Source organism: Eupeodes corollae, chromosome 1 (assembly GCF_945859685.1).
Source record: "Eupeodes corollae chromosome 1, idEupCoro1.1, whole genome shotgun sequence".
In the NCBI taxonomy this organism is placed as follows: Eukaryota; Metazoa; Arthropoda; class Insecta; order Diptera; family Syrphidae; genus Eupeodes; species Eupeodes corollae.
The window spans coordinates 24,397,081-24,416,292 of NC_079147.1; the positions used below are offsets into that span (position 1 = coordinate 24,397,081).

General features: G+C 36.4%; 3 protein-coding genes across 5 annotated transcripts; 2 read left to right on the plus strand and 1 right to left on the minus strand.

Annotated features, from left to right (window-relative positions):
* The first annotated feature begins 252 nt into the window (after window positions 1-252).
* Window positions 253-1,550, plus strand: LOC129943276 (uncharacterized). Its single transcript, XM_056052596.1, has 4 exons — window positions 253-797; window positions 861-988; window positions 1,049-1,221; window positions 1,293-1,550. Exons 1-4 carry the CDS (start codon window positions 351-353, stop codon window positions 1,451-1,453), a joined length of 909 nt encoding a protein of 302 aa, XP_055908571.1. The 5' UTR covers window positions 253-350; the 3' UTR covers window positions 1,454-1,550.
* On the minus strand, window positions 1,476-4,118 carry LOC129943275 (testis-specific zinc finger protein topi). 2 transcript variants are annotated; one of them, XM_056052593.1, is made up of 5 exons: window positions 3,558-4,118; window positions 2,859-3,496; window positions 2,481-2,809; window positions 2,175-2,419; window positions 1,476-2,113 (listed from the first exon to the last, which is right to left on the minus strand). In XM_056052593.1, the coding sequence occupies exons 1-5, from the start codon at window positions 3,889-3,891 to the stop codon at window positions 1,560-1,562; spliced, it is 2,100 nt and encodes a 699-aa protein (XP_055908568.1). In that variant the 5' UTR covers window positions 3,892-4,118; the 3' UTR covers window positions 1,476-1,559. The 2 variants fall into 2 exon arrangements, with proteins under 2 accessions (XP_055908568.1, XP_055908570.1); XM_056052595.1 differs by having other exon boundaries at window positions 2,874-3,496; window positions 3,558-4,117.
* Window positions 4,119-6,990: 2,872 nt separating this feature from the next.
* Window positions 6,991-18,103, plus strand: LOC129939882 (uncharacterized). Of its 2 annotated transcripts, none has more exons than XM_056048063.1 (4): window positions 6,991-7,114; window positions 16,107-16,344; window positions 16,405-16,950; window positions 17,024-18,103. In XM_056048063.1, exons 2-4 carry the CDS (start codon window positions 16,117-16,119, stop codon window positions 17,723-17,725), a joined length of 1,476 nt encoding a protein of 491 aa, XP_055904038.1. In that variant the 5' UTR covers window positions 6,991-7,114; window positions 16,107-16,116; the 3' UTR covers window positions 17,726-18,103. The 2 variants fall into 2 exon arrangements, with proteins under 2 accessions (XP_055904038.1, XP_055904039.1); XM_056048064.1 differs by having other exon boundaries at window positions 16,405-16,887.
* The last annotated feature ends 1,109 nt before the right edge of the window (window positions 18,104-19,212 follow it).

The following is a 19,212-nucleotide window of genomic DNA, read 5'->3' on the forward strand; positions in this document are numbered from 1 at the left end:
ATATCTTAAATTTGGTTTAGCGAAATGAGTTTTCAATAACCGCTGAAACCGATTCGTTAATAAGTTCGCAGCAACTAAGTTGCTCAGTTGGCACGAGGTCTAATATTTTCAAGTTTATCCTCAGCCTTAAAATTCATTCTCTCAATTCTAAACAGTGTAATCAGTTCTAATATCGTTCTAATGATTGCAGCGTCACTTCTGGCCATTCTAAGAACTAATTTGACATTAGTCAAATTAAATTAAAAACAAATTCAAATTTAAAACAAAAATAATTGAAATTCAAAGTCAAACAAGAAAACCCATCAAAATAAATAAATATTCTTCTGAATCTGAATTGAATCTCTTTCGAAATGGAAGAAATTCTCAAAGAATCCGAAAGAATCTTCGAAAAAATCAATCTTATCGAGTCAGTTGTATCGCTAAATCTCCGACGTTCAAATATCGAACCACAAATCCAAGAATTAGCTCAAAAAACCGAAGAAGTCAAATCCCTTATCCAGCAATGCAATCAAGTTATGAAAGTTGAATATTCCAATGTAATGAATGAACACAAATTGATAATGCGCAAATTACAACAACAGCAGCTAAAGGCTCTTGAAGTTCTCATCGAACGAAAACAATCTGCAAAGGAAGATGAACAAAAAACAAAACAGCTTCTTCATGTTCGTGGAGCACCTACAGCTGCAACTAATGTTGCATATGGCACTACCCCTCTTGGTGTCCTAAAGGAAAAACAACCCAAAAGCATTTCTAAACACCTTGCCGTTAAATCTGTTCAAAAATTAGACACCGTAGAGGTGAGAGCTTAAGTCTAGCAAAGCTTTGTTTCAATCTATATTTCTAAAATGAATACTTTTTAGGGTAAAATGTATCTGGAAGACTATTTGCAGTCCCCATTTGTTAGGAAAACTAAACCCCTCTCAAGGCCATTTCAATTTATCGATTTTGAGGCTGAAATCACCTCCGAGATATTTGAAAGTATTCCCAAGTAAGTATAGAAGATTCTTTCTTATCTCACAAAAAAGCTTTCTAACTCTATAGTCTTAAGGTACATGAGAGGTCGTGAGACTGTAGAAGAACTGAAGAACTTTTTAGACACCGTTCTGGTGCCCTGTTTCAATGAAAAATACCAACTCCTTCACAGGCATAGAGACTGCATTCGAAATCACGTCGACTTAGACATGTGGAAACTATACAATGATCAAGCCTCCTATTTTCCTGGTAAGATCGACAATTTTTTTATTTGGTACATTAAAAGTTTACTAATATTTATAAATTAATTCAAAAAATAGGACAGAACTTCATAACTCAAGGAGATATATCGCGAAGAATTAAAAAAATGCTCGACAAAAAGTCACAGAACAAAATAACAATGCTCCGGCATTTGGGTATTCTGCAGGAGCAACGTAAAGCACAAACTGTCTGTTACATCTGGACGGCAAATAATATTTGAAATCAAAAAGGAATTACAATAGAATTAAGTTAATTAATAAATTATAACAAGGCAATAATAATTTAAATAAAATTAAAAAGAATTCTCGATACACAAATTGATCATTTTATGCAGCGGCCGAAGTTCCATCGATATCAGGCAACAGTGGTTGGAACATGCTTCTGGGGAAGGGGATGTTTCCCACCATCAAAACATCCTCAGATGATGTTGGGTTAGAATTAGTAAGAGTCGCTCCTCCGGCGCCAGCCCTGGCAGTTGCTTCCAGTTGCATCTTGCGTAATTGCATCATCAGACGTGCATTCGCATCCAAGCTAGAGTGTCGGGCTCTGATGTGTTTGTCGCGATCGCCCCTCTGGCGGAAGTTTTTGGTGCAGAACAAACATCCGAATGGTTTTTCGCCGGTGTGGATGCGATGGTGGTTTTTCAGAGCATCGGCGCGGTAGAATCTTTTCCCACACTCGTCGCATCCGTAGCGACGTTCGCCACGATGGATGAGGCGATGTTGATAGAACACGGAGCCCGTTAGGAACCGCCTGCCGCATATAAGGCAATGGTAGGGACGCTCACCTGTGTGGCATTTACGGATGTGGTCGTTCAGATCAGGGCGAATGGTGAACTTGCGTAAACAACCGGGTTCCTTGCATGCAAAAGGCTTCACACCTGACAAATGGAAATAATAAACAAAGTAATTTTTTTGTCGGGATTTCTTGGCTTCACATACCTTTGTGAAATCGCAAGTGTTGCCACAGGTGACTGGATTGAGTGTAGGTCTTGCCGCAAATGTCGCATAAATATTGGCGATATTTTGTGGTTGTTGTATCGCGCTTGTTTTTCCTGCAATGTTTCTCTTCAAAGTGTTCCACTATTTCGTTGGCCGACTGGAAGATGCGATCACAGTACTCGCAAGGAAGCAGCAGTAAATTTGAGTTTGTGTCTTTTCTTGGAAAAAAGTGGTAAGCTGTGTATCTAATATAATAATAGAAATCCAAGATTAAAGTATTATTCAAATTTATCAATTGAAGCAAACCTATGTTCATGCAAACTCTCCAAAGATCCAAACTTATTCTCACAGACATTGCAGACGTAGAATCGTTGTGAGGAACAACCACGTTTGAGATTTTCCCGCGAGAAAACACACTCTGCCTGCCAATGCATGAAAATCTCTTTGGAAGTTCCAACTTGAATTTCACACGAAGAGCACTCGAAATGCCTGTCGGGAGAATGGCAGGCGGAGTGTGCGAACAGATATGAAACTTGGGAAAAAATCATATCACAGAACTCGCACTGCAGAATACAGCTAAGAATGACCATCTGCAGATGCATCGCAAGCTTCTTGTTATTTTGCGAATCTGGCGACTGTAGGAAAAAGGTTTGAGAATAATCTATGGGGGAAATACCTACCTACAGCCGAGCTTGTTACTTGTTTCTTAAGTAGTTCGATAGCTTCATCAACATAGCTTTCATATGGAAACTCCGCATCTGCAGCCTCTGATGTGGACTCTTCTTTGTCCGTTACTTCAGGAAAATGAACGCAAAAATGTTGGAAGGCAGTTTGAGGTTCGAAAAACAGCCGTCCACAAATAGTACACTTGATGACCACCCTTAGGCCGTTGGATGATGAATTATTAGAGTTTGTTGTTTTTGTCGTTGAAGTCGTTGTTGGTATCAAATCCAGAGCATGTTTTTCCATGTGACGCGAGAGCCCAGATGCATGGACAAACTTTCGCTCACACAAATTACATTCATGTGGACCGTTTTGCTTCTTATTGACTGTGTTGTTGGAGGAGGATGTCGCATCCAAATCGTATTTCAATTCATCTTTTAGGAAACGTCGGATGCGAATTTGGTTTTCACGCAACAAACGTATGCAGGATGGCTCTACTGGCCCAGGCTCGAATGGAGCTAAAGTTTGGTCTGTCGGCTCCGGAACAATCAGTTTATTATCTTCGCCATAGTCACAGATATGTTGGTTGAACGTGTTGCCAAGGAAAACACAATTGCAATTGGCGCATTTCACAATTTGTGAATAGAGAAATGGTTGCTCTGGAAAAAGCTTTATAAAGACACATCTGCTGATTGTAGTTCTCTTGGTTTGGGTACTCACCGAGAATAGCAAATAAATTAGGGTTTTTTTCTTGGTTTTCTACATCAAGTGGAATTGATTGTTCTTGGGGAGTCTTGAGAATTGGGCAGATAACCTGTTGTTGTTGTTCTACTTGAGGAGGTGGGCCTTGATATTTCATTGCCTCTAAATCGACTATATCTGAATTTATTTTGGCCGATTCTGTTTCTTCTTGTATTTCGTTTTGAATTTGATTTGGTTCCACGTCATTTTTTGGAGTTGGTTTATTAAAATCTTTAAGCTGCGAAAAAATTTGTTCCGACAACCATGCTTCTGAATTTTGAAACTCTTCATCATAGAAATTGTTACAATTCATGGTTTATTCCAATAAATTCTAATAGATTCAGATTTTTAATACAAATTTTCAAGCCAATTATTAGCTTGAAGGATGATTGATTGGTGAAATATGGAATTGTAACCACGATGTCGTGTCCCCGTGGAGGACGAATCGATGAATGTGCCTTGCCTAATATAAAATTCATTTCATTTTCAATTTTTTCTTAGGTTAAAAACCGTAAAAAAGCTAGGCAAATTCAATCTGTCATAAATTTGACAATTCAAAACCGTGCTCATGTTACATTACATTACGTTTTGAAATGAAACCAGGGTTGTTATAATTCTTAATTCACAAAAAAGTTGACTCTTTATTTCATTAGATAATTAATAACATTTTGTTTGTTTTTACATATTCAATTTAGATATATAATAAAAACTTACTTGAGTCTATATGGTTTGGTCTATGGCCGTCTACCAGACTGACATTTTTGAGTTTAAATACAATATTATAGCAAAAAAAATACCTAAATATCTAGATTTGTATCTTAAAAATCTTCATTTATTATACAATTTCTATAACGAAACAGCATAATTGTGTAGGGCATTCCATCCGACATTTCCGTTTAGTATGGCAATAAGCTCGGCTTCATTAAGTCTTTTTTTCAAAATATCTCACCCTGAACTCTTTTATGATTGGACAGATCGCAATAAAATGATGAACGTCTTCTCGTATGTTCAGATTGCAAAGTAAAGGTAAATCTGGGCGATAAAGCCTAGTACATACTTGTGAACCATCTCGTGAAGCCATACAAATTTCAGTTTTTGGTTCACCCGTGAACTTGCTCGTGAAGCTGAGTGGAGAACAAAGTGGAGAGTTTTCGTTCACGGGCAATTCACGTGCAAAATGTACGGGAACTGTTGGTGAAGCTTTGACATTTGGTTTCCGCATGTTCACAACGTGTACTCACAAGTGTGTACCAGTGAGCAATGTCAAAAGTTCACTTTCTCCACTGGCGAACGTTCACTTCACGAGGAAGTATGTACTAGGCTTAAGGCATGAAGTTAAGTTTAAGTAATTCTCCTCTCGTTTTAAAAATAGTGCTAATTTTATTTAATGGCATGGTGTTAAGAAGGGATGTTCAAATGGTAGACATGTGCATTCAGGGGACACAAGCGTCCACAGGTTTTTCTCAGAACCCACCTTTGTCTATCAACTCCTACTCTCACCTCCCCGTGGTGAATATCGGGTGTCTAGTACCTCAACTGGAGATTGGGTTTCAACCCCAGTGGAAAGTTGTTGGGGGCAGCAAACGAGAGGTGTTTCCACTAAGGCACCTCTCCTTATCCAGACGGCAGCGGAGGAATTCCCGAGATGGAATCAACGGTGGCGTCTACAGTTCCAGTAGGGTTGAACTGCTTCGTGAACACCTTATAGAACTTCTTCGACTTATTCGGAGATCAGGGGCTTCAAGCAGCCACCAACAAGGAACCCCGGCATAAAAGGAAGCAAAGCGGAACTGCATTAAAGGACGAGAGCTGCTGATGAGCATGAGGGCCTGAGAAGCGTGCGGTCGAAGATGTTGAGAGGTTTAAAAGCAGGAATGAAGTTCGAAGCTTTTATGAACAGGTGAAAAGAAATTCACAGGTACATACATAAACCTAGAACCGAAGGCTGCAAACACGAAAGTGGAAACATTATAGTGGAACCACAGTCAATGCTGAGAAAGATGAACCGAATTCCGCTGTCAGGCAGTATGATTCATTCAACATAGACGACGGAAGCCAACAATACCGTCCTCCCGACTTAGACGAAGTAAAGATTGCCATATCTTTTTAACATCGTACTTGAATAAATAGTACAGAGCTCACACGTCAACACTAGAGGCACTATCTTTCAAAAGTCTGTCCAATTACTGGCATATGCTGATGACATTGACATATTCGGAAGAATTCAGCGTGGTTTCAATGAGGCTTTTGTGAGTATTGAGGCAAAGGCGGCAAAACTTGGTTTAACGGTTAATGAGGGCAAAACAAAGTACATGCTGTCGTCAAGAAAGGACATACAACACCGACGTCTCGGTCAGACTTCGTCTACCTAGGCTCCACGTAAACGCAGAAAACAACACCAGCGCTGAGATCAAACGCAGAATAACTCTTGCTAACCGCTGTTTCTGTGGGCTTAGAAAGCAATCGAGCGGTAAAATCCTCTCTCGAGGGACCAAAGTGTCGCTATATAAGATCCTTATCATCCCCGTCCTGCTATACGGTTCAGAGGTATGGACTATGACAAAATCGGATGAAAACATCTTGGGTCGTTTCCAGAGAAAAGTTCTTCGTTTGATCTACGGTCCCGTATGCATCGAAGGGGAGTGGAGGAGAAGATGGAACGACGAGCTCTACGGGCTGTACAGTGACGTGGACTTAGCCAGAAGGGTAAAAGTCCAACGACCAAGATGGCTGGGCCACGTTGGAAACCAATGCTCCGGCCCGGAAAGTCTTCGAATCCACACCCACAGGACTTCGCAAAACTGGAGGCATCTAGCTAGGGATCGAGCTAGATGGAGAAGTTTGTTGGGTGATGCCCTAGTTCACACAGGACTGTAGCGCCAACATAAGTAAGTAAGTAAGATCTGATTTGGATTGTGGGAAAATTGAAACACCGCGGCTAATATCTCCCTTTATACCGTTAAGGATACAATTTTTTAAAAAATAAGATTTTTTCCAAAATTCTATGGTGGCATTCTAAATTAAACATTTTTCCTAATGAACTAACAGATAAAGTGCCAATTAATTAAGTTAAGCACATACACGTATTATATGAAGCAGCCCACTCGAAAAGTATACTACAAATAAAAACTCGTTAAAGAACTAATTCAGAAATGATTTAATGTCAATATTTTGAATATGTGTATTATTCTCTTTAAAAAAGAAAGATAAGGATATTCTCTTAGAATTAGTAAAAATTTCAAACCAAGAGACCATTATAATGTTTAAGCTTTAACGATAACAATTTTATATCTTATCATCTAAAACGATAAGGAAATTCATTGGCAGAAACTTGCGAATTGTTAACGTTGTTTTCAAAACTGGTGAATCAGTTGTTGATTGGCCTTATTGTGGTAATGGTCACGAAATTTAAAAGATTTTTTTCAATTGTCTGACTTATTATTGTTATTGATAAAAGTTTATTTGGGAAATAAATTACAAATCAATTCGATGAAGTACATGAAGTACGTTAAGGAAATTATTGTATCGACTTTAAGGTAAAATTTTATATATGTGAACGATTTAAAATGACTTTGGTCATTCTCAAAAATGTAAGATTCCTATGTGATGACTTAGTGAACACCTTTTTATACATATCTAAGAATAAAGCTTATAAATTTAAAAAATTAGATAAAAAATCGAAAGCAAATAATTAAAACCACCGTTTATAGAACTGATTCATAACAATAAATGTCAACTTTCCTTTGAATGAATAACAAAACTGATTAATGTTTAAGCAAGTAGGTTGTTGATAAATACTTTAGAAGTATTATTTTTGAAATGTGAATAATTGAAAATAAAAAAATAACAGTACTTGAAATTTGTAAAATTTTAAGGTGCCATACAATTCTAAATTAAAATAAACTATTTTTTAAATTCCATTAAATAAACATTAGCATAACAATTAATAACAATAAGTACCTAGATTTCATATGCATATATACATTTTAATACACTTAAACTTTTTAATCTTTAATGTTAAAAACAAAAGTTATTGAATTCGAAGCAATAAAATTGTCATATGAATATAGAACAGATAACAAAGAAAAACCTTTAAAATATTAACTAGGTATAATCAATTTGGTGTTTGCTATTTATATTTACTATAGGTAATGTTATTTGTTCACATTTAAAGTGATGTTTTTTTACATTTAAAAAATAAATTATTGTGCCAGACAAAAACATTCACTCGTTTTAGATAAGCTTTCCTGGATAGATGAATTTTTAGATACGTTATTGAACGAGTTGGATATAGCTTAAATTGACATAGCTGTCATAAAATAAAAACAACATTTAGAGGTCAGTTCTTTTTTTAACTTCTGTCAACTATTGCTAATAATAATTAGTTTTAGTTTTAGTTTTAGTTTTACTTTATTTCATCAATTAGAGAATTTTCATCTCTTACAGACTTATTAAATACAAATATAATATTCACATGTTTGTAGGTGGGTATATAATATATACAATAAATAGATTAAAAATTCTTATGTATTATACAATAAATAAATAACTTAACAGTAAAACCACGCATAGGTATTACAAGATAAATAATAAGTTAATAATAGAACATAACAGCATAAAAACATAATTCGAAAACATCTTTAATCAAATTTAAATTTGGCTAAGAATAATAGATTTAAAAGCATCTCTTGTACAATTTAACATAAAATCAATTCTTTCGCATAATGCATTAGCTTCTCTGATGCAACGGGTGATAGGCTCATTGCGCCCATAGTTTCTCTGATGGAATGGTTCATAAATCAAAAATCTTTCGCGCGTAACTCTTGAGGGCGCATTTCCCTCATAGAACAAATCTATAAGCGGAGGACATTTTATATGTCTAGTTATTATATCCCTGACGAACATTATCGAAAAATATTTCCGCCGAGTTTCTAGAGATTTCATTCCAAATAATAAGCATCTGGTTTCGTAGGAAGGTCTTATAATCCTCCATCTCAATTTAAAAAAAGCATATCTTGTTTCTTTGAACATTTTCTATCCTTTTCGATGAATTTGAATAATATGGATTCCAAACTGTACAGCAGTATTCCAGCACAGATCTAACCAATGAGTTATATAATGATATAAGAGTATATGAATCATTAAACTCTCTTGTATTTCTTTTAAGAAACCCCAGCATCTGATTTGCTTTGTTGATGATATAATCAAAATGTGCGTGGAATGACAAGTTGACATCAAGAATAACTCCCAGATCTTTTTTTTGTATTACTCTTTCTAGGTTTATGTTGTTAATGCTATAATCAAACATTATCTTATTAAAGTTCCTGTAACAAGACAAAACTTGACATTTAGCAACATTAAGATCTAGGTAATTTGCTTGACACCAAGTTGCCAAACTATGCAAGTCAGATAACAAAAGTCAGTCAGAATTACAGGAAATCCTTCTGTAAAGTTTAAGATCATCTGCGAAGAGAAGACAGGATGAGTTTTTAAAGAAAGTGGGAATATCATTGACAAACAGGAGAAATAAGAGCGGTCCCAAATGACTCCCTTGGGGGACACCCGATGAGACATCTATATCATCGGATCTATAATTTTTAATTTTAACAACTTGAACCCTACCAGTCAGATAAGATTCAATCCACATTAATAAAGAAGAGTGAATACCAAAACAGAAAAGCTTATGAATCAGAATTTTGTGATTAACTCTATCAAAAGCCTTTGCAAAATCGGTAAAGATGATGTCAGTTTGATAGCCTTTTTCCATATTAGATATAATGGCATTTATCATAATCATCAAATTTGTCGATGTTGATTTACCTGCAACAAAACCATGCTGAAAGACCGATATTTTACCTTGGGTTACAAGTGAAATTCTTTTATAAACAATTTTTTCAAATAATTAACTATAGTCTTTAAGATTGTTACAATTTGTAACAATATGACAAATCATTACATGGTTCCTAAACTCACTGTTGAAGTGTCAAATAGTTACGATTTCTAGAAAATTTTCAATTGAGTTGAACTGTCAAAGTGAATGATTTGCTTACAAACAAGTTATTTTTTTGTGTGGCTTGTGAGAACCACGAATTTTCATTACACAATAAGCCAATGGGCAGGTTCAGACAACATAAGGGACTTCATTTGCAGTCAACGGCATTCCTTTTAACCAAGTCAACTAGTTAGTTTTTCAAGTGTCATAAACTTCAAACTGAGAACTTTACTTCCTTCACTTCTACAGTGGCTCTCAGCTTTAATGATGCAGTTCCTTTTTTTATGGAAAAAAGCTTAAGGTTCATTCAAAATGGTAAAACACTTCAATTTCAACTACGTAGAATATTCTATCAAGTCATTACTATTCATAAACATGTTAAACGGTACATCAAATTTTTTTCGTTTTGAAATAGTGATGGCAAAACATAATTATCACACAAAACAAAGTCACAGCTTATATGATGCACTCACTTTTAAAAATAAAAAGTTAACGGTTTTTTCTTCTTTATCAAATAAAATCCTAGTAGACTAGGTAGACCTAGTAGACCTAAGCTCACTTTGGCTGTTTATCGCATTTTTTTTGAGATTGTTTGTTTTTTTTTCGAAATGGGACGTCGTACTAGCATTGAAGTCCGTGAGTTAGTAATTAAGCACTTTAAAGACGGTAAAAGCCAAGGAAAAATTGGCGAAATGTTAAAAATAAGTCCATCTACGGTTCAACACATAATCGAACGCTATGTTCAGGAAAATAGAGTGGTTAACAAGGGAAGAACGGCTTAAAAAAAAGCCGTATATTATTAGTGCAAAGAATAAAATGGCAAGAATAACATTTGCTCGTGACCATGTAAGCAAGGACGAAACCTTTTGGGGCACCGTTATCTCCATGGCTCGGATTTCATGTCATACGTTTGGAGACAACCCAATACAGAGCTCCAACCAAAGAATATGCGTGGGACTGTGAAACACGGAGGAGGTCACGTTATGGTGTGGGGTGCCATGTCATCCTCTGGTGTAGGAAACTTAATATTCATCGAAGGCAACATGGACAAAAATATGTACCTTGACATCTTGAAGGAAAATTTAGTATAAAGTGCCGAAAAGCTGAACATAAAGGACTGTTTCCAGTTATACCAAGATAACGACCCGAAACACAAATCTGGTATTGTGCAAACTTGGTTGATATGGAACTGCCCCCATGTCATGCAGCCACCCGCGCAGTCTCCAGACATAAACGCCATTGAAAATGTATGGTCTAAACTTGAGCGAGAAATACGAAAACACGAGATAAGATGCAAAGACGATCTCGAAAAGGCGCTCTTTTAAGATTGGGGAAAAATACCTACAGACTACTGTCGAAAACTGGTGCGATCTCTTTCAAGGAGGCTTAAATCGGTCTTGGAGCAAAATGGATATCCTACTAAGTATTAGTGACACACTTTTGAACTTATAACTTATTTTTTATATTACTTTATTAAGTGCATCATTTAAGCTAATTCTCTGCTAAACACTCCTCGGGCAAACTGAAAGTCCCAATTTGCATTTTGTATTGCCAAGAAATATTGCTTATTTCTTTTCCAATTTACCGAGAAACCCTTTTACACAAAATATTAAATAAAATTGTGCGAAAAATAAATAAACCGTAGAGGACTAAAGCTCAACTTTCAGTTAATTAAAAAACATGATGGAATGTCATTCTGACATAAGTTGACTTGACTTGATAGTTAGGGAGATTTTTCTTGGCTAACTTTCCAGTCAAGTTTCCAATAAAGTTGCCTTAATTGGAACGCAATTTTTTAGCTTCTGGCCAATCAGATGTTGGAAACTTTCCTTACTTTCAAGTCCCTTATGTCGCCTGAACCTGCCCAATATTTTTCGTTTACTGCTCTCTGCGTTTCATCTTTTTGTTAAAAACACACAACATTTGATTCAAGATATGTCTTTAAAATTAAACATATTAAACAATTATCTTATCAGTTTTTATTAAGTTTCTCAAGCAATTTGAAGTCTGCTTCAATTTTTCTTTCGTTATTCAATTTGCGACCATTTTTGATATTGGTACGAGTAGTTTGACAGATCAACAATGTCTTACAATTATCGTTCTCACAAATTTTACCAATTCGTAACAATGACGCACTTGAAAAATTTTCTTGCCACAATAGTTAACAATTTTTTAAAAAAGAATATTTCTCAAACACATTAAGATTTCTAAGTCCTAAATTATTATAAAGTAGATGTTTATTATTAGACGAATTAAAAAAAAACAATACATTTCTCAGTTTTGTTAGATAGCCACAGATAGGTTGGACTGTGAGCTAGGTATATATGAGGGAATGATGCCCGTTGTTCACTATTTTAAACTCACCCATTTAGATTATTTAAGTGAGATTTCATCGAAGTTTACTTACTTACTTAATTAAGGTGGCGCTACAGTCCGGGGTGGACCTGGGCCTCAACCAACATGCGTCTCCAGCCAGCTCGGTCCCTAGCTAGCTGTCTCCAGTTTAGCACACCAAGTTGGTTGAGGTCTTCACTCACCTGAGTGCACCACCTGAGTCGCGGTCTTACTCTACTGCGCCGCCGTCCCTCCGGATTGGATTCGAAGACCTTCCGGGCTGGAGCGTTGATGTTCATTCGCTCTTAATGACCCAGCCATCTAAGCCGTTGGACTTTAATTCTGCTAACAAGGTCAGTGTCGCTGTACAGCCCGTACAATTCGTCGTTATATATTCTCCTCCATTCTCCATCTATGCGTACGGAACCAAAAATCAGCCGAAGAATTTTTCTCTCGAAGCATCCTAAGACGCTCTCTTCTTCCTTTTTTTACAGATTCCAGTTCTCAGTGCCATAAATGAGAACCGGGATCATAGACACACCATAACGAACTGTTCTAATTTGCTTAGTTTTGACTTGATTTAAAAAAAGCTAATAGACAAAAGTGTTGGCTTTGAAAAATTTATAAGTATTACCATTATTTCGTTTCCATTTAACTTACATATTTTTTTAAAATGTCCCTACCTTCTAAATGGGGGAAATCAGACCCGCTCCCATAATAAAAAGATACTTGTTTTTAACTGTTCTATACAAATCCGTCATCAAACTTTGTCGCCTGAGTTATCGTACTCTTCCCAAAAAATGCTATAGCTAATGTCGCCGTAGCCACTAGGTGCCACCCCTAAAGAATTTCTCATCACTATTCCTTATTTTCGTGGTGAATTGACTTTAGAGGGTGGTGAATTGATGTTATCAGTGGTGAATTGATGTTAGACCTAAGGGTGCGTGTAAGTTGACGTTTCAGCTTGTAGGCAAACCAGAATGAGAGATTTGTTTCCGGTCTTTATATGGTGTGACCGGGATGATGATGTTCGGCGTTGGTCATCGTCATTTTGCATACACGGATAAATTTGACAGGGATGCCAAAACTAGACATTGCTCTGTAGAGCTCTTCCCTATGGATGCTGTCATACGCGGCTTTAAAATCGATAAAGAGATAGTGGATATCGATTTGAAGCTCCTGGGTTTATTCCAAGATCTGCCGTACTGTGAATATTTGGTCGATAGTGGACTTTCCGGGTCTGAAGCCACACTGATAAGGACCAATCAGGTTGTTTACGAACGGCTTCAGACGTTCACATAATACGGCAGAGAGGATCTTATATGCAATGTTAAGGAGACTGATTCCTCTACAGTTGTTTTTTTATGTATCGGGCAAACTATGCTGAGATTCCACACATCAGGCATGCTTTCTTCCGACCATATTTTGCAGACGAGTTGGTGCATGCTCCCTACAAGCCATCGTCTGCTGCTTTGAATAGTTCGGCAGCGATGCCGTCAGCTCCAGCAGCTTTGTTTGACTTTAGTTTAGATAAGTTTACCTTTTGGTAAAATTTACGAACCTCATTCCTGTTGTGACATCCCCTTATCGCTTCTCATGCTCTCTTTTTTCCATCTAAGAAGCCGATGTTCCTCTCTCCTCTTCTGCTCGTAGAGCTCGCGAGCAGCTTTAGTCCTTTTGTGCAGCGCCGTTTTGTATGCCTCTTGTTTCGCTGCGTGTGCTTGTCGGCATTCGTCGTCGAACCAGGGGTTTCGCTGTGGTGGCCGTGTGAAACCTAGCACTTCAGAGGCGGTTTTCAATGCTTGATGCAGGCAGCATAGAACTCCTTAAGAGGTTACTAGAGACTCGATGAAAAAAGGACATGGGAGTCTTTTGCGACTGTAGCCGTCTAACGTCGAAACTTCTCACAATATACTTCCTTGTTTTGGCTTGAACCAAGCCTTATGCGGGGAGCCAGATAAGCCGCTCCTTATAGGCTTGGGCTCCAAATAAGTCATCGAAATTTACGTTAGTGTAAAATTTTGTTGATACCACTCAACAGAAATTGAACATCTACAATTTAAATACATTCCTATTTATCTAAATAAATCGTTAAATTACAACTGCATTAAATAGGATCAAATATTGAACCAGAATTATTGTACAAAAGACGTCCTTATAATAAAATTTAGTCTTAGATGTCCGTTATAGATATAATTCGACATTGACATTATTTGAGGGGTTATTATTTGAAATCAAGTAATAAGGATTAGGATCTCCACCCTTAGATATTTATCTATCTGTGGAAAATTGAAAATAACTCAAAGAAATTCATTTTTTGAACATTTATACAATTCCAATGACAGATTAAATTCAGATAAAATTTTCCGGTGGTAATCAGAAAATTCTGTTAATGGACAGGTTCACCCAACATAATTGACTTCATTTGCAGTCAACTGCATTTTTTTAACCGACATCTATTCCCCAAGTGCTGCACCCATAAAGAAGCACAGATTCGACATTTGTGCGAAACATTCGTAGCTTTGTTCTCAACCTAATAGTTATTCCTCCAAATTTTTGACAGCATACCGAACGATGCTTTTGCTTTGCCGTTGCTGCAGATAATGTCTTGTTCGGTGCAGCCTTCGATGGAGATGATACTTCCAAGGTATTGAAAGCTCTCCACTTTTCCCACCGGTTGCGAGGAAATATTTAATCGAGAGGATGGTCGAGTTTCAGGGCTGATCATTTTTGTTTTGCCGGAATTCATTTTTAGCCACACAATTCTGCTTCACTCTCTACACTTGTTGTCATTTTTTGGAGATTCATGATCCTATGATAGAGAAAGCAAACATCATCCGCGTAATCCAAGTACTTTAAATAGGATGTCAAAGACTTACATCGCTCGAGCGTGTACATCGTACAGTACATTATCACCAACAAAAATAATATTGGTGACAGAATACAGCCCTGTTTGACTTCGCTTCGGATTTCAAAATCACCTGACAACCTACCATTTTGCAGAAGGTGACACTTGGATCCATCATATGTTGCTTTAACAATAGCAATTTGTTTTTCTGGGATGCCTCTGCTCCGGAAAGCTAACCAGATTTACTCCCTGTTAAAGCTATCAAAGGCCTTCTCGAAGTCGATGTACAACAGGTGTAGTGGTGGCCGATATTCAACGGACTATTGTCCAGCTCTAATTCTATTTTGTATTTTAAAGAAATAGAACTTATTCCCTTTTAATTTAAAAAGGAAACTTTTTACATGAAACAGCAAGTGGAATTGTGGGAAAAAAATTGTAATAAAGCTCAGCTTTCAGTTGAATGAGAAAACATGATTAGCTGTCATTTTTACATAAATGGAATTGACTTGACAGTTAGGGAGATTGTTCTTGACTAACTTTCTAATGAACTTTCCAATAAAGTTTCCTTGATTGGAATGCAATTTTTTAGCAGCTGGCACATCAGATTCTAGCATCTTGACTTAATTTTAAGTCCCTAATTTGGATTGAACCTGCCCAGTCACAATAAACGGCCTTTCAAAAAATGTCAATGATTGCGTTCAATGATGAAAACTAATGAAAGCTTACTGTTAGAGTTGATCAGTTATAAGGTTAAAATATAATGCCTTTATAATGGAACGATTTTGATCCTAATTATAAAATATACATTTGCTGTTTATTAAATACGATTTCATCATTGAAAAAATGTAAAACAAATAAGAGCTTCTGGTAAAATATATATAAGTATTTTTTGAGTACAAAATTTTCCAACTCTTTAGCTTAATTTCGATTTTATTTTTAAATAAGTTGTCTTCAAAAATTTTCATTTACAACAAAAAAAAACCTACGAATAAGCGTTTTGTACAATGATTTGTTATATTTTAAAAGCTTCTTAGTTTTTTAATGGTTTTGTGTTTTAAATGAACATTCAGCAAAGCAAATAAAATGTCAGCAAAGTCGTCTAGAAGCAAATAGAATTTCTATAGATAAGTTAATATGAGTTAAATTTATACAGTATGCCACAATACCGTGTTCTAAATTTACAGTACAGACATTATATTAAAATACACAATTTTAACTTTTTGATCTCTAAATGTTTGTATTCCTCAAATAATGAAAATAAAACAAAACACAAAAATAATAGTAATTATAAAAATACAAAATAATATCGAAAGCTGTTAGTTTTAAAAAATTTTATTTAAACGTTATGTTACAGGTAGTTTGCTATGGAAGAGCACATTGTCAGCGAACCCATGGATTTTACGTACAAAGATGGAAATCATATGGATTTCACAAAGACATTCGACCTCACTGGCAATGACAATGACCAGATGTTAAAATTTTACCTTCGAAAGGCAGGACTTTCAGACAACATTGAATATCTCACATCAGAACAGAGAAGAGCGTTCATTTATGACATTGTCAAGAGCAACAAAAACCCAGGATATTGGAAGGTTCAAAATTTAATTCGAAAATTAATTGAAAACAAAATTAAATTCTAAATTTTCTCTAAGCCAAGTGTGCTACCACAAACTCCTACACCATCTCGAGGTCCATTTCATAAAACACCAGTTCAAAGAGAGTCATCGATGACATTAGATTCTATTGATGACATACCACCAGCATCAGCGACATTCGACCTAGATTCATACAGAAAAATAAAAAACAAAAATCCAAGCTCAAATGAAGGGCCAACTAATAATCCATCACTTCTTGAACAAAATGTTGGAAGTACGCTTTATGAAAGGCAATTTAGTCAAAACAAACAACCTGTTCCAAAAAAAGTTGTGACTTCTTCAGTTGCCAAACCTCTTCCAACAACAGTCTTAAGAACTAGAAAAGGAAAAATTATAGAAGTCAGTGGTCCAAAAGATTTCCGGCACATTGCCGGAGATATGACAAGAGATATGACCAAAAATACATTTGATCTGTCAGGAAATTTTAACAATAATTCATTGAAAAAATATATGATTGAACGAGGCATCACTGAAGAAGATGTAAGTTGGTTAGATCGTAAGGATTTGATCAGAAGAATTGTACAGTCGAACTATACTTGGATGGTATATACTTGTTTCAAATATCTCTACCCTAATACTGTTTTTATTTTAAACCTTAAATTAATATTTTATCTAGCCACCTCGAAGACAAAATGTAGGAAATTCTATCCCTCCACCACCTTCTGAGACATATGTTGCTGCAGAACCTACACCACCTCCTACACCAAGAAATATTCACCATTCTAAGGGAGGTGCAATTATAGTTGCCCCACCAGAGTTGCCTGAAACAGTTGCGCCACCTAGTGAACCTGTTTATGAAGAAATCGTCCCACCTAAGAGAAATACGACTTCCATTAGAAGACAGCGAAAGAAACCACTTTTACCACCTCCACCACCACCGCCGCCAGCGCCACCAATTCCAATTCCTCGTCAACAGTCAAAGAATCGAGATGACGCACTACCGACGTCACAAGTGACATCATCACCCGTAGGACAAAATAGGACATATCCACCGCCACCTCCTCCTCCTCCCATGCCAATAGATACAATTGTGAACGTTAAAAATATTCCTACTCCTCCTCCGCCACCACCTCCAGCTCTTCCTTCAATGTCAATTGAGCAAACGTTAAAAACTGAAAACGTTCCCCCTCCACCACCTCCAATGCCATCACTCAACGCTTCTGTATCAATCCCAATAGCACCTCCTAAACCATTGGCAAATAATCCAGCATCAAAGTCAGAAAATCAATTTAAGCCCCCACAAACAGGAGGGGGCCAACAACGTGACGATTTTCTACAAAGTATACGTGCTGGAGTAGCCTTAAAGGTAACGAAATAATTTAAGCAAATAGCAAAACTTAACGAACAATTTGATGGTAAATGACGTTTTATAATTTTAGAAAGTCAATAATCAAGATAAACCGCTTAGAAGTAACACTATTGGGACAGCTAATGTAACGAAACCACCAATACAGCAAAAAAATAATCCAGTGCCAAAGGAACAACCAAAACCAGATTTTATGTCTGAACTACGCAATGCAACGCTCAAGAGAATCAAAAAGCTGGAAAACAATCCCTACGCTTCAGAATCAGAATGTTAAATGTTTTTTATATTTGTTTTATTGTTTTCAAGAACTAAAATTTTGAAATTTTATTTTATTTATTAAAGAAAATTTTTCAGTTCAATAAAAAAAAAGTTTCAAACTAAATAATAGTACCTACCTATTTTAATTTGTATCTTTTTTCTGGATACTTTTTTTTTATAATTAGCGAACACTAAAAGGGTTTTGTATACCTTTAATATTCTTAACATTTCAATGATAGGGAAATATAGAGCGTGGCAAAGCATTCTACATTCATGGAGTACGGCTAAAAAATGAATCTCTGTACTTCATAATACGGCCGAAGTTGAACTCAAGGGTAAACTGATGGGCATTCCTAGAAGCATCGGTATTACGGGTAAATTGTTTAAGGGGAGAAATGCAGCTGGCTATTTCACTAGAGCATAGTCCTTTAAAATAAAGGTTAAAAAGTTTGAGTCAAGAAACCTTGCGTCGATGTTCGAGTGACATAAACAAGTTGATGATGTTAATGTCACCAATCATTTTAAAAGCTCTTTTTTGAATACTGTCCAAGAGGTACAAATAAGCTCCTGGAGCACCAGCCCAGAGATGGGAGTTATAGTCAAGTTTCGGAAATATATAGGTTTTGTAGATTGTAGCCAGATCAGACGGAGAGACAAATTTCTTGCAACGTCTCAAAAAACCTAGACATCTTGCCGCATTTTTGGCGTATGTGATTGCTCCACAAAAGGTGGTTGCTGATGAACATTCCGAGAATGTCGAGATTTTAAGTTTCGTTGATGCAAGTGCCACTCATAGATAGTGGCAAAGAGGGTTTATCTCGCTTTAACGATACAAGACAGCATTGCGTTTTCGAAGCATTAAATTCCACACATTTTTTAGGTTGGAATTTAATGAGCTAATCATATTTTGCCGTTGCAGGTCCACATCCGAAGATGTTGTGAGTCTGGAAACGAATATGGAAAGCCAAGATTGCTATCGTCAGCGAATCAATTTATTGGACTAGAAGTAGCAGACAGGAGATTATTTATAAAAATGAGGAAGAACATCGGAGACAAAACGAAGCCCTGGGGCACACCAGCATTTATTTTATAAATTTCTGACTTGAATCCGTCCAAAACAAATTGTATTGAACGGTTCGAAAGAAAATTTTTAATCCAACAAAGAAGAGATTCGTCGATACCGCAAGCACGTATTTTCGATAAGAGAGCAAGATGCCACACTTTAACAAATTACTTTGAAA

Coding starts and splice junctions, on each gene's coding strand:
- LOC129943275 (XM_056052593.1), bottom strand. CDS start 3,891: ATGAATTGTAACAATTTCTATGATGAAGAGTTTCAAAATTCAGAAGCA. Junction 2,810..2,858: donor AACAAGTAACAAGCTCGGCT/GTAGGTAGGTAT, acceptor TTTTTCCTACAG/TCGCCAGATTCGCAAAATAA. Junction 2,420..2,480: donor GAGAGTTTGCATGAACATAG/GTTTGCTTCAAT, acceptor TTATTATATTAG/ATACACAGCTTACCACTTTT.
- LOC129939882 (XM_056048063.1), top strand. CDS start 16,117: ATGGAAGAGCACATTGTCAGCGAACCCATGGATTTTACGTACAAAGAT. Junction 16,345..16,404: donor AAAACCCAGGATATTGGAAG/GTTCAAAATTTA, acceptor ATTTTCTCTAAG/CCAAGTGTGCTACCACAAAC. Junction 16,951..17,023: donor AGTCGAACTATACTTGGATG/GTATATACTTGT, acceptor TATTTTATCTAG/CCACCTCGAAGACAAAATGT.
- LOC129943276 (XM_056052596.1), top strand. CDS start 351: ATGGAAGAAATTCTCAAAGAATCCGAAAGAATCTTCGAAAAAATCAAT. Junction 798..860: donor AAAAATTAGACACCGTAGAG/GTGAGAGCTTAA, acceptor AATACTTTTTAG/GGTAAAATGTATCTGGAAGA. Junction 989..1,048: donor ATATTTGAAAGTATTCCCAA/GTAAGTATAGAA, acceptor TATAGTCTTAAG/GTACATGAGAGGTCGTGAGA.